The 14,049-nt window shown below is 43.8% G+C and overlaps 1 protein-coding gene across 5 annotated transcripts; it reads right to left on the minus strand.

Annotated features, from left to right (window-relative positions):
• Nucleotides 1-84: 84 nt before the first annotated feature.
• On the minus strand, nucleotides 85-11,401 carry SLC25A19 (solute carrier family 25 member 19). 5 transcript variants are annotated; one of them, XM_007072562.4, is made up of 7 exons: nucleotides 10,844-11,401; nucleotides 10,011-10,191; nucleotides 9,287-9,442; nucleotides 8,431-8,601; nucleotides 6,278-6,461; nucleotides 4,845-4,975; nucleotides 85-2,688 (listed from the first exon to the last, which is right to left on the minus strand). In XM_007072562.4, the coding sequence occupies exons 2-7, from the start codon at nucleotides 10,140-10,142 to the stop codon at nucleotides 2,497-2,499; spliced, it is 966 nt and encodes a 321-aa protein (XP_007072624.1). In that variant the 5' UTR covers nucleotides 10,143-10,191; nucleotides 10,844-11,401; the 3' UTR covers nucleotides 85-2,496. The 5 variants fall into 5 exon arrangements, with proteins under 5 accessions (XP_007072624.1, XP_027690534.1, XP_043384503.1 ...); XM_027834733.3 differs by having other exon boundaries at nucleotides 10,011-10,248; nucleotides 10,844-11,075; XM_043528568.1 differs by having other exon boundaries at nucleotides 10,011-10,193; nucleotides 10,888-11,000.
• Between the last annotated feature and the right edge of the window lie 2,648 nt (nucleotides 11,402-14,049).

Here is a 14,049-nt window from a genome sequence, read left to right on the forward strand (position 1 = left end):
GGGTGTTTGAACAATATGATCCAACTGCATCACCCCATCAGGTACATGGTTTGAGTGCTTCAAAAGAGATGAAAGGAAAAGCCAGACAGGAACATAATAAATATTTAATGTTTTCTTTCCTCTCTTTAGAGACAGGCACACGCTAAACATATATTGTGAAAAAACACAGCTGGTCAGAAGCCTTAAGTCTACTGAATTTGCAAAAGGTCCATTCAGATGTTCGCTAGAAATGCCGCAGAGGATTAAGGCTCTGCATAACAATGGAGGCTTAAAATCAAAAGGGAAAATGACTCACTTCAGTAACCAATCCTAGAACATTTGTTTTTCTCACTGAAGCACCTAATACGGCTCTGTGTAAACATCCTGAGAGATGAATGTTACTGTACATGAGTTCAGGTAATCAGTGCTATTGGAAATAATACACATGCTATTGGAAAGTGTTCATTGCAGTATTTGCACATAGAGGACCTAATGGCCAAGGCTAGGCAGCCACTGTTGTGGATTCCATTACAGCTACTGTAATATTAGTATGTTGTACTTTGCTTAGTAAAGTGCTATGCTTTACCCAGATGATAAAAGGCACTAGGATAAAAACAAATGCAATTGCTGAGCAGCTTGTGGGGTGAATTTCAGGCAAAGCAAATCCTCACTGATAGGATTACATTAGAAGAAAATTCCAACAATCGCCACCAGTTAGACTGGGGCACAGTCTCACGAGGGAAGTGGTGCAAGCCTATTGATTTGAGTCACTGGAAACTGGACTGAAGTCAGGTATACAGTCAAAAATAACAACCCTGCACTTGCAGGTGGGAGGAACAAGGTGACCTAATGAATCTTTTCCACCACTTAATTTATCTGATTCTAGGAAATATAACCCCGACGTACTGATCCTGCAAAACTCAACAGGAGCAAAATAAGACCCATCTTGCTAATTCTTTGTATTAAACCAGTATCTCTCTCCTTTACGTAAGGGGAATCAATGCTCTTGTTTTTAGCCACTTCCCCTCCTTATGATGTGACTCATGTTTAGAGACTAGTGATTGGCACATTAGAAATACTTTAAAGACACAGACATCGAGGATGGGAGATGAAATGACTGTCTATCATGGTGTGTCTTTTCATTCTACTACAGAGGCCACTAAATCCCTTCCCCACCAGCTAAATGATCATATTATATAGACCCATCACATGTATCATCAACAGTCCAGTGTGCAACAAACCATGATCAGTGTGGAGGCTCTCTGCCCATTCATTCCCTCCTAGTGCAAATGGAGGCTCACCAGGCTGCTTCACAAAAATTAAAAACAAAAACAAACTATACATAAACAATTCCAAACTCCTCAAGCTTCTTTGCCCTTCAGTCCCGACAAGGGACTGTGACAGGTTTAGATCATTTAACCCACAATAGAGAAGGTTTGGAAATATTTCCAGGGAGGAAGATCTGCTCCAATGCCCTGCACAGAGCAACCATGTCATTTCTTTCAGTCTAACTGGCAATTCTCAGGTCTCTCTCAAGCCTCAGCAACAGACTCAAAGAATTAATCTCCCAAGTGCACCAGGTGCTCAGCAATTCCTTGGCTCTCTGATGACGAAAAAGTCACTAGTTTCCACAGGACTATCTTTATTATTTTAAGGTAGGTTAAAAAAAAAAATCTTTATAGCATCTGTTTAATCATGACAATCTAATAGCAAAGCAGAGCCCCAACATGTCAGTGCGAAGCAAGAATAGGTTTTGTGCATTGAGAGACCTTCCTGACAGCAAACAGCATTAGACCTGCAGAACTGTTTGTAAGAGCATTACACTAGCAAAGTAGAACCCTAAGAGGCCCACAGCAGAACTCACAGGCAAAATAAGGGACACTTGTAAAACAAAAGTAAGCTTGCCACTTGTAGTGAGAAAGCAAATCAGGGTTGGCATAAACATTGCTAGATGACGCTACGTTTAAAGTGGCTGAGGATGTGGAGCTGGTAAATGTCAATGGCAAAGAGAAGACAGGTGTCTATGCAGAATAAGGAAGGGATTACCTGTACAGCAGGGAGATGAGAATATGCAGCAAATGGACAGGCCCTAAGCAGAGGGTTGAATCTTTAAAGATGTGGCATCATTAAGTGGCACTAGCTAAGTCAGATGGGTCCCTGTGCTTGAAGGATTTCATACATTTGATCAGATGCCACTTCAGAGCATGTTGCCAGACGGGTAGTAGCATTAGGTTTTTATAAAACTCCTTCTCCCAGAGTGAATGCTGATACTATAGGAGATATGATGGAAGATGCTCAGTGTACCCCAGGGCTCAGTGTGCTCAACAGAAGCCGCAGTCACCTGCTCCTTTGGTTTTGTTGCAAACAGATCTTTCCTCCAAAGCTAGTGGACACGTGTTTTCAGAGCCCTGGCAGGGAGGAGCCATTCCCCACCCCACTCCATGTGACAATGAGGCCACTAGTCTTACTCCTCCACAGAATAAACTGCAGACGATGAGTCCTGCCTCTTCAGCCCTCCTACCCCTTAGTGCTGCCAGTGTTCTTCAGGGCATACAGCAGGTTGCAGAAGAACTCATACCAGAAGAAGGTGAAGCCAGTAGAGAGAGCAGCCTTCAGCAAGCTGGGGGAGAGACCCTTAAACAATCCAACAGGCCCCTCCTCTCGCACAATTTGCCCAGCACAGTCCATTAAACCCTTGTACGTCCGCACCTGGGGGGAGAAGAGTTAAGACAGTAAAGAGAGCAATAGCACAAGCTCAGCTCACCTGGGCAGAATTCTCTCAGAAAGCTCTGTAACATATTCCACACATCCAGGAAAGGGACTCAGAGGACTTGAAAGAAAGCCAAGGGCTGTTTCAAAAATGTACTCTCGATACGTGCAATGGAGATTCTAGGGATATTCACTATGACTAATTGGCAGCATTAAAGAATCAGTCTGAGTGTACACTGATTTGTAGATGCAGGCACCACAGCCACAAATTACATTTACCATTATCAGCAACAGCTTACACGCCAACTGAATGACAGGAAATCCTTTATACCACACCTCATGCACTGTTCATGCTACAGAGTTTGCAGAACAACTGTTTCAGAATGTGCTGGTATTATTTTCCATATAGACTCATACACTTTTAGGCCAGAAGGGACCATCATGATCATCCAGTCGACTGACCTCCTGAACATTGCAAGCCATAGAACTTTACTCACCCACTCCTTAATAGACTAATAACCTCTGGCTGAGTTACTGATGTCCTCAAAACATGATTTAAAGACTTCAAGGTGCAGAGAATCCACCATTTACACTAGTTTAAAGCTGCAAATGATCCCTGCCCCATGCTGCACAGGAAGGCAACCCCCACCCCCACGATCTCGATCAACCTGACCTGGAGGAAAATTCCTTCCCAACCCCAAATATGGCAATCAGTTGTACCTTGAGCATTTTAGCAAGACCCAACAGCCAGACACCTGGGAAAGAATCCTCTATAGTAACTCAGAGCCCTCCGTATATAGGGTCCCATCACCAGCGATTAGGGATATTTTCTACAAGCAGTCGCAGATCAGCTACATGCCATTGTACCATCTCATCATACCATCCCCACCATAAATGTCTCAAGCTCAGTCTTGAAGCCAGTAAGGTTTTTTGCCCCTGCTGATCCCCTAGGAAGGCTGTTCAGAACTTCACTCCTCTGATGGTTAGAAACCCTCATCTAATTTCAAGCCTAAACTCATTGATAGTCAGTTTATATCCATTTGTTCTTGTGTCAACATTGGTGCTTAACTTAAATAACTCCTCTCCCTCCCTAGTATTTACATCCTTTCCTCTCAGACTATATATCTGTCATTGGTTCAAAGATTGGGTACTACCCAATTTGCATGTCAGGCCAATAGAAACTGGAAGGTACATTTTCATATTTGGGGGAGAAAGGAAATATTTCTCTAATACAATTTTAAAATGGGTGTCTATTTCAAGGGGGTAAGGAATGCTAGAAGTATTTAATTTGTTTCGATTTATACAAGTCTCTTTAGGTACCCACCATGAATTCTGAGTGCCTAGAAAAATAAAATAAATCCAAACTCCTCCACACTTTCATTCAACCCCTCTCCAAGAGCACAATGCAAGTGAGTCACGGCCAGATTTTTAAAAGGTATTTAGGCACCTAATTCCTATTGATATCAATGTGAGTTAAGCACCTAAATACCTTTAAAAATCTGACGCTCAGTCAACAGTACAAGATAAATGCAATTTATTACACGGCCATGACTACTGTCAATCCCCTAGGTGCCTTTGAGTCTCCCAGCCTAGATCTATACATACAGATATAGTATACACGGCTCAGTTGGGTCATCTTCCTGAAAGGCAATTTATTCCGCTAGTGAACAGCAGTAACTGCTGATTATTTAGAACAGTACTAGCAAAAATTCTGCATTTGTTTAAGGAGTTTAACTGGGTGATAAAATATCAGAGTTCAGAACTTCAACACCAGTTTAACACAGAAATTACAAAATTAGGAAGACAGGTGATTTTTTAAAAAAAATCATGGTTATTTTTACTCATTACAGTATTTTATTTAATTTCAGGTCTTTTCAGAAATTTTTGTTTCTAGAAGGAAAAATAATCTCCTAATCAGGGTAGCTGCTTATCTGGGATGACTGGTCCACCCCAAATGACTGTCTAATAAGAGGATTCTCTCATATACAGTATATTGTGAACAAGTCAACCAACAATGCTTTGGTAGGCTCGGAGAGGAAATAAACAGAACCCTGTTCAAAATCAGATGTTATCTGGGTAATGAGTTTTCTGGGTAATGTTGAAATGTAGACCAAGAAATAAACATATGAAAACCAGTTGATCAAAACATCTCTCACCTGCCCAAAGGCTGCCCGGGCCTGCTCAAAGCCTCCCACCTGCAACCGCTTTTTAAATAGGTCAAAAGGGTAAGTAAGGGTTTTGCTGATAACTCCGGCACAGCTGCCACACACGAGGTTTTTAACATTACCTGAAAAGCAGAGAAGTGGAAAGAAAATTGTATGGAGGAAATGGAGGATTAGAATGAAGTTCTGATTTACAAAAGCATCATGGAAAGTAAATCAGACCCATTTATTCATAGACTGTAAGGCCAGGAAGGACCATTATCATCATCTGGTCTCACCTTCTGCATAAAACAGGCCATGGAACCTCACCCAAGAATTTTTGCATCAAGTCCACAACTCCTTTGAGTGACGGCATATCTTTTAGAAAGATATCCGGTCTTAATTTAAAGTCTGATTTATTCTGCAGCTTTGTCAAATGGCAATACACAAAAGAAACAATAACAGAAGGGTTTATCATCAATAACCAGGCAAGCTTTCACATTGCTAGGGAAAAAAAGTACTGGAGATTGGTAATAGGGTATGGAACCTTGTGCTTCCAGTTGAGGGTTCAAATCAGAACAGTTTGGTAGAGATCATAAATTGGTACCATCTGGTGGTTGTACAGAGGCCAATGGGAAAGGAGTTTGGTAGTCTTAGTTCAGGTCCTAATTGGCAGGTGTCCACAGCACAAAACTACCATCACAACCTGCTGTCTAAGACTGAATGAACATTGAGGATGAGCTGCTCTCACGCATAGGAGGTAATCTCTTTACTTGAGAACACTTTGATGGAGCAGAAACTTGCAGTGATGCTACCCATGATGTGTGCGCTCTGGTGGATGGAGGTCCCATCTCCAGGGCTGTCAAGGTGCCACTTTTCATGAAATTCTCTTAAAAACTCAGAATAGCCAAAGAGCAGGAGATCAATATTAGAACAACTTGGGAGATATAACCTGCACCAGATGAATCCTCTTGTACAAGCCGAAGAGGGGAAGCAACTTTAGAACACACAGTTGTTCAGAGATCCTGTACTCACTGACAGTCCTATCCCCACAATATTACTAAAATTGAAAGAAATAAAGGCTGTCTCAGCAAGGTCTTTTCACTGCACTAGCCGCGTGACTCAATTTGAGAAATAATATACTGGACTGGAGAGTTCATCTTCCTGTCGATGGTACTTCTATGGGCCTCATTACCACAATATCTGAGTGCCTCACAGTCTTTAATGTATTTATCTTCACAACACCTCTATGATGTAGGGTATTTAAGTATTTTACAGGTAAGGTATTTAGGCATAGAGAAATTAAGTGACTGGCCCAGGGTCACACAGTAAGTCTGTGACAGGAGAAGAAACTGAACTCAGGTCCTAGTTCTAGACTAGTGCCCTAGCCACTGGAGCACCCTTCTTCTTCCTCCATGACTGAGTATTTCACCGTCCCAAGCACCTACCTGCATTCCTTCCTTCCGATGGCATCATCCATTTATACAATTGTTGCAGGAGATTGTAAACGGAGAACTGGAGACCAGCGTATGGAAAGACAGCGATGATAGTGGGGGTCAAACCCCTGTAGAAGGTCAGAGGCCCTTCTGTTTGGTACATGGTCACCACAGCATGACGAAGATTTCGATAAACCTAAACAACAAGAAACAGAAACAGTAAAGTTCTCCTGTTAGATACACTTACAATCAGCTATTCAGAAATCGGTTACATTCCTGATACAGATCATGGGGATTCCCATCTCCCAACATATAACAGGTTGATTTTTAGCACAAACAGATTAACAAAACCATTTCACGTATCATCACATGAACGCTCACTGCTGAGTCTTTGAAATCCTGATAATAATTAAAACAGACTGACAGAATAAACATGGATCTCTACCACATGAGACTAACTGAACCAACAAACCCTCAGTTCTGCTGGACATTGAAAGGCATGTCTGGACATTGTATCCTGAAGTTGCCTGAACTTTGGCTCTGGTGGGAAGCAAGCCCCAAAGATGGGTCCCCATGACTGAGAACACCCTAATCTGAATAGCTTCAGAAAGTGACAGTAAGGGAAGACTGGCAGATCAGGACAGCTATTATGGGGCAGGTGGGAAGCTCTGGGTAACTGAGCAAAACACAGCTGAATTCACAGATAGTGTGTCCTTCAAAGATTCTTAATTTACAAGAGTGATGTCAAATATGCCAGTCACAACTCTTTACTCAACAAGCTGAGAACATTTCTTGTCCAGTCTTGACTGTAGCTAGAAAACACCAGTACTCAAAGACTTATCGTACTAAAAAATCTAACTACTTCTCATATTTTTGGTAATTTTCGCAATGGCTCTAGCTCACCAGCACTTGTATTTGTATCAGAGGTGTGATTTCTTCCTCACAGCCTAGTTTCACCATTACTCCTGCAGTGAAGCCCTGACACTGACTACATGGGAATGGATTGCGATTCCATTACAAGTCAAGCAGAAACACAATGAGAAAATGGCTCTGATTCAAAATTAAGTGTCTCCAGTAAGAACAGAGGGGAGACAGAACTTGGTTGGGGGGAGACAGATCCTTGTATAAACAAGGACATAAAACTGGATTACTAGAGGACTGCTTTAAAATCTTCATACCTGTAAGAACCTGCACATGACTCTTTGTACACTTTGCATATTTATGAGCCAACAATGTGACACAGTTGTGAAAAAGGATATCATCATTTTGAGGGTGTATTAACAACAGTGTTGTACGTAAGACAAGGAAAGTAATTATTCCACTGTACTTGGCACTGGTGAGGCTTCAACTGGACACTGTGTCCAGTTCTGGGCACCACACTTTAAGAAAGATGTGAACAAACTGGAGAGAGTCCAGAGGGGCACTATAAAAATGATGTAAGATTTAGAAACCTGACCTATGAGGAAAGGTTAAAAAACCCTGAAGATGTTTAGTCTTAAGAAAAGAAAACTGACGGGGAACCTGGTAACAGTCGTCATCTATCTTAAGTGTTGTTGTAAAGAAGATGGTGATAGATTGTTCTCCATGTAGACTGAAGGTAGAACAAGAAGTAATGGGATTAGTCTACACTAAGGGAGATTTAGATTAGATATTAGGAAAGACTTTCTAACTATATGGATAATTAAGCACTGAAATAGGCTCCTAAAGGGATGTTGTGGAATCCCCATCACTGGAGGTTTTTAACAACAGGTTAGGCAAATAGCTGGTAGGGATTGTCAAGGTATACTTGGTCCTGCCTCAGTTCAGAGGGTTCAACTAGATAACCTCTCAAGGTCCTTTCCAGCCCTATATTTCTTTGATTCTTTGTTTGAGACATGTCCCCTCAGGAAAGGCCGAGGAATAAATCCCTTGTGCAGCTGAGTACCAAAACGAGAGCCAAATCAGCCCTGCCAAAAAAAAGTTCCTCCTTCTCTCTGCCAGGACAAAACATGTGTCAATGGACCAAAGGATAACTTTGCAGTAATGACAATACCACCAATTAAGGGCTCCAGCCTTCCCAGATCACCTGCTGGAAGTTGTGATGTTTTCTCCACACTAATTTGAATGAAACATGACTACTGGCAACAAATATAACAAAGCTAAAGGTCTTCTCCCCTAACTCGTACCTTAGGCTCGCCCTGAGCAGCAAAGCGGGTGCGTAGTGTGTCAAGAGGCTGAACTGTCATGGTGGCAGTGCAAGCAGCCAGGCCGCCACACACAAAGTGCACGATGCAGTTGCGGGTGTTGTATGATGTGGCATTGTGCACCAATTCCGTCAGGCACTCAAAGGTCACAAACTTACAGAGAAACAGAAACATACGTCACAGAGAAAACTCTTATCGCCCACAACCCTCCTGGTTCCAACACATTCTAACAAAAATAAATAAATCCATCATTTGCAACCTCCAAGGATGCAGCCATCAAATTGGGGAATACTCTTGGCATTCAGAATCTTCAGTTCTCCCTTTAGGAGAATACAGTCTGGGATTTAAAACAAAAAGGCCTCCTAGGACGATTCCATTTTAATTCTCTCTCCTCTCCACAATTTATTAATTAAATAATACACATTTGGCTCTTATACATCACCTTTCAATAGATGGTCTCAACAGGTTTTAGAAACATTAATGAATTAAGCTTCACAACAACCTATGAATCAGTATTATCAACACTGTCATCCTCAATGAACAAAGCCAGTAAGTGAACCAGAGAGATAAGTGACACACCCAAGGACTCATAGCATGTAAGTACGTCATCTGAGACTAGAACCCACATCTGTCCTCTTGGTCCACTGCTCTACCATCACCTAATCACACTGCCAGAGTCTTTACTTTGGCATACAAAGTACCCTATGAATGGTCTAGCCCTACAGACAGCTGGGTAAGCGATGGGCAGCTATGACAGGATGAGGCTGCTGACAAAGCCACTATAGGAACTAAAAATTTCAGAACAAAGCTAGCCCTGGATGATTTCCTGACACCTTACCTGGACAGCTCCATAGCTGACTGAGAGGAGCTGAGCGGGCACATGCCCCTTCCAGAATGCTGTTGGCCCTTCCTCATGGCAGATCCGGTGTGCCGTTTGCAAGATGCCATAATATTTAGCCAGTGGGTTTCTGGGGGAGAGTTGTTCAATCTGAAGCTGAAAAAGAACAAAGAAATTACTTTACTCTGTGATCTGCTTCAAGGACCTGAACTGATCTTTGAAACACTCAGTGTCCTACATTAACTCAGACCCCTCTCCTTGTGTGCCCTCATGGCAGCTACAACTGGCTCAGATACCACTGCTGCTGGTCTTTAAGAGTTGGGGGTAGAAGAAGAGGTATGTGCAATGCTAAAGAGATGTGATATTCAGCAAAAATGTTAATAAAACTAAATTAGGACAGGTAGATAGGGAGGGGAAAAAAAGGAAAAGCAAGAAAAACATAAGAGCGATGTACAAGAAAATAAGACGGAGCAGAAAAATACATTAATTTGTTAACAGAAAGCAGAAACGGCCCCCAAAGAGAATAGATCTGTCTACCGTGTATAATCTGTATTTAACTCACACACAGAGGTTTAATCAGCTATGTAATAGCTTCTGGGTGTATTTGTGACACTGGCAATGATTTATTTAAATACCATAAAAGGTTAAAAGAAAAAGCATTGCTTCTTTTTATTCTTTGCATGTTCCTCTTCCAGATGTGTCACGGGGCTGTTGGGAAAGGTACCTGAAAGCGAATCTTGATGACATCCACAGGGCTGATTAGAGCCCGAGTGACAAACCCAGATGCAGATCCTGCCACAGCCACCTCCACAGCGGAGATGGACTTCACTTCAGATTTGGGGTCATAGCCGACCATCACTACCCGGTCCACGGGCAGCCTCCACCTGCATCAACCTCCAGGAGTGCTACAGTCCAAAGACAGAAGAGCATGAGGAGTTTTCAGTGAGAGGTCTACTTCTGACCTGTCGCAGAGGAGCAAAGAAGTCTCTGTCACACAACAAGCTAGCCTCAGGCCTGTGAATATTTTTGATCCCAAAAAGGAACCCCCGACTCCTAAAACTGCTCCCGCCACCAGAACACACGGACTATTTAAACAGGGTCAATAATAAAGCAAAATAAAAGGTCTTCATCCAGCCTAACAAAGGCAACAATAAAGACACCTTGGCTTGGGAGGAAGGGGAGGATATAACTTTTGGAACAGACATGCTGGCACCAGCCCTACTGGAGGGGATGGTTGCTGGTGTGGGGCTCGGGTGGATGGGGGGCAGAAGTGATGGTTACCGGTCGGGACTTGCAGAAGGGACACTTCGCGGGTTGGACCAGGACAGGCTGGGGGCAGAGGCGCCGGTCGCTGGTCAGGCTGGGGACGCGCCGCGAGCCCAACGGCCGTTCGCCCAACGGCCGGTCGCGGGGACGCGCCGAGGGGACCGGTCGCTGGTGTGGACGGGAACGCGCTGAGGTCGAAGCTACCCGGGGTCACCGCACCTCAGAAATTCCCCCTCAAGCCTCTGCCCCACAGCGCCCTCCCGAGGAGACATTCACCACGACGACGCTCACCCCGGTGCTGCCCAGGCCGGCTCCCGGACGCTGTCACCTCCTCACGTCGCTGCCCAGAGCCGCTCCCCGGCTGCTTGACAATCCAGCCAGCGGCCTGTCCTGGTCCAAGAGGACAAAACAGACTGCGCATGCTCAGGATCATCGCAGGCGCCAGGCCTGGTGGGAGATGTAGTCACGCCAGACCTCGCAGCGTAATGCGGGGGAGGGGGCGGGCCGCGCATGCGTGCAGGGCAAGGGAACTCCCCCACTTGCTGGGCTTATAGGGTGCGGCTGTGTTGGTCACTGCGCCCTTCACTGGCCAGGAGCCCGTGGTGGGTGGGACCTAGGCAGCCTTAGGCCGCAGGCAGTGAGAACACACAGGAGGCGCCTGGTTTTCAACCCCTTCTGCTCCCATCCTCCCCCAGTCCCTTACACTGGTCCAAAGGCCCCATTGCATTGCAGCAGCAGCTAGCAGGCCCCCGGTGCCACCGTCTCCTGCTCCCTGGCTGATGGCAGCAGCGTTACAGACAAGGCACCAGCACCCACGAACCACTGCTAGGGAGAGGGAGCTTTGGACACACCCCACCCCAGAGCAAAACCTTTACACAGTTATAACATGTGGCACTGGGCCACTGTTCCCCTTAATTCCTTCCCCAAACTCAGGCTCTAGTTGGACACCTTCCCTAACATTCCAGCCACCAGGGGCGATAGCGTGGAACTGAACTCCCTTCTCCCTGCCTCTCCATCCCCTCGTCCCAAGCTGTCATAGGAAAGCAGTTGGGGTGATAGGAGGAGAAAGGTCCCACATTCATCTTGGTCTTTGCAACAGAGAAGAAAAAAAGAGGGACAGTATAACAGGGTCATCTGCCCCCTTGAGAACCTGGAGCCAGCCAATCCTAGTCTCAGGCAGATCCCCCTTTCAGAACATGTGCTTGGGCCCACCAGAGGCAATTATCACACCTAGCTCAGAAGGGGCCAGGCATTTGCTATAGAGGATCAAATCGCTCAACTGAGGGAAGTCCCAGGTAGATGGCCTGTAGAAGGATGGGGGAAATACATTTGTTTTGTGTTGGTTTTGTGTTCAAACCAAAGATTCACAAGGAGTTTTTGTTTTTAATTCAGCACACCTACCGCCTGCTAGCCACCGTGCAGACAGGCAAGACATAGTAAGCCATTATCGAAGGCACAGACCAGCTGTGTAGACAGAGCCCAGATTATTATGTGGATGTTAGAGCACAGAAGCATATCAGTCTAGCCCTAAGATTACTTTCTTTTTACCTTTTCTCCCAATGGGATTTTATTACCCAACACTAATCAGTCCAGGAGAGCCACTCAAACCAAGCAGAGGATAGAATACAGCACTGGCCCACCTGCACCTGACAGAGTAACACTATTTCGTTAAAAGACAGGATTCCCTGACCCACCCCTTAACTCCTTCTACCCAGCTGATTTTCCATGGTTTTAGTTTTCTAAATTAATGGCAAGCGTGATAAAGCAAATGTATGCACTGTGCAGATTGTACTTTAAATAGTCTTCAACCCTTGAAGATGGGTTATTCCCATTTCACAGCTGGAGAAATGGAAGCAGATTAAAATGACTCTCAAAGGACTATTTAGGAGGCCATGGCAGAGCTGGTAGTAAAAGAAAAGTTTCTGGCTCTTCATTCTGAACGTAGTGAGACCCAGGCTTTGTACATACTACCACAAGAGAGGGAGGAGCTAAGAACTGCACCTTTAACATTATGTACTACTCACAGTGGCAAGTCATTGATTAGTCATGCTGGTTTGGCAGCAAATATTCAGTCTCATCATTCACTCACCTTCTAACATGGCCAACTCATATGTTTTTTTTTTTTTTTTTTTTTTTTTACTTGTGTTAAAATAAAGTGAAATACTGAAATCAGACTTTCTGAGTCTTGAGATAAGTGCTAGGTTTTCTGGGTTTTTTTTTAAATGCAGAATTAGGATCATCGTGGTTTTATGTGGAAGCTGATCCTTTCTTAAAGGAGTCAAAAAGTGTAAAATATATTGCTAAATATAACAGGCATCAGCTGCATTTTATTGTATGCCCCATTACATTACTTTGTTCTGTGCCTACAACTCCTGTTCAAACAATCCTTACATATAGCATCAGCAGCCGAAGCAGTTGCTGTGGTGGCAGTAGATATTCAATGGATACTTAAAGGCCTTTTATATATAAGCTGACTGCCAGGACTTGAAATGTTGGCCATATCACTTTTGCTTTGTTAGTATCAGGTAGGATAACAGTCAGGTATGTCGAGATTTTTAAGCAGCTTTTTTATTTTTTCCAGTGGGGTGGGGGGAGAAGAGGAAGGAGACCTTTAATCCTAATTTTGACATTTGCATTGTCAGGGGAAGGGGGTGTATGTGTGCACCCATGGTGGTGGTTGTATGTGCATGTGGGAGAGAGAACCTTAAACAGATACATGATTTACTCAGAAGGGGTTTTGACCAAAAACAAGAACCAAGCACCATCATTAATATTACACAACCATACAAAATGGCAACAAATATGTTTTGCTTCCTTTACAAGCCATAAGGAATTTTTCTAAACTTTCAACAGAAGATAAAGACCACTGAGAATGTGAAGGTGTCCCAGTTCAACATTATAAATGATGTCTAACTCAAAGTCACAAGGCAAATCATTGCAAGGTTGGTTGGGATACTGACTAACATAATTGGCACAACTCAGGAAAAACAATGAAAAATTCTCACTAGATAATTTAGATATTGCCAGAGACAGCAGGCTCCAGAACAGATGTGGTGAAAGAATTCCTAACCAAACAAGAATTTTCTTTGACAATTCAAAGGAGCTTATATGTCAGCCTTTCAATTGTTGTGCTTTAAATCCCACTATGGAGTTTGTGAACATAATCTACACAGAGCACAGGGTTGATATTGATGCAGACAGGTTTTCAAGGACCATTTCCACCACTGCATTCATACAGCTTATTAGCATGATCCAGGCAAGCCATTCAGGTCCCATTTGAAAGTGCTTTTGGAACCAACTCTCATAATTGGGTGTAATCCATAAAGGCAGCTAGGCTGAGGTGGAAATCGAGCAGGAAAAAAAATAAAACACTCATCTGTCAGTTGGAAATACAGTTGCTGTTCTCACAAGTCAGATTCCAGTACCCTCCCCCACCCCCCCGGGTCCTTCAGTAAAAGAGCAGCAATAAACTACTCAGAGACTATCAATCAGAAGTC

The sequence above is a fragment of the Chelonia mydas genome, chromosome 14 (genome assembly GCF_015237465.2).
Source record: "Chelonia mydas isolate rCheMyd1 chromosome 14, rCheMyd1.pri.v2, whole genome shotgun sequence".
Classification (NCBI taxonomy): domain Eukaryota; kingdom Metazoa; phylum Chordata; order Testudines; family Cheloniidae; genus Chelonia; species Chelonia mydas.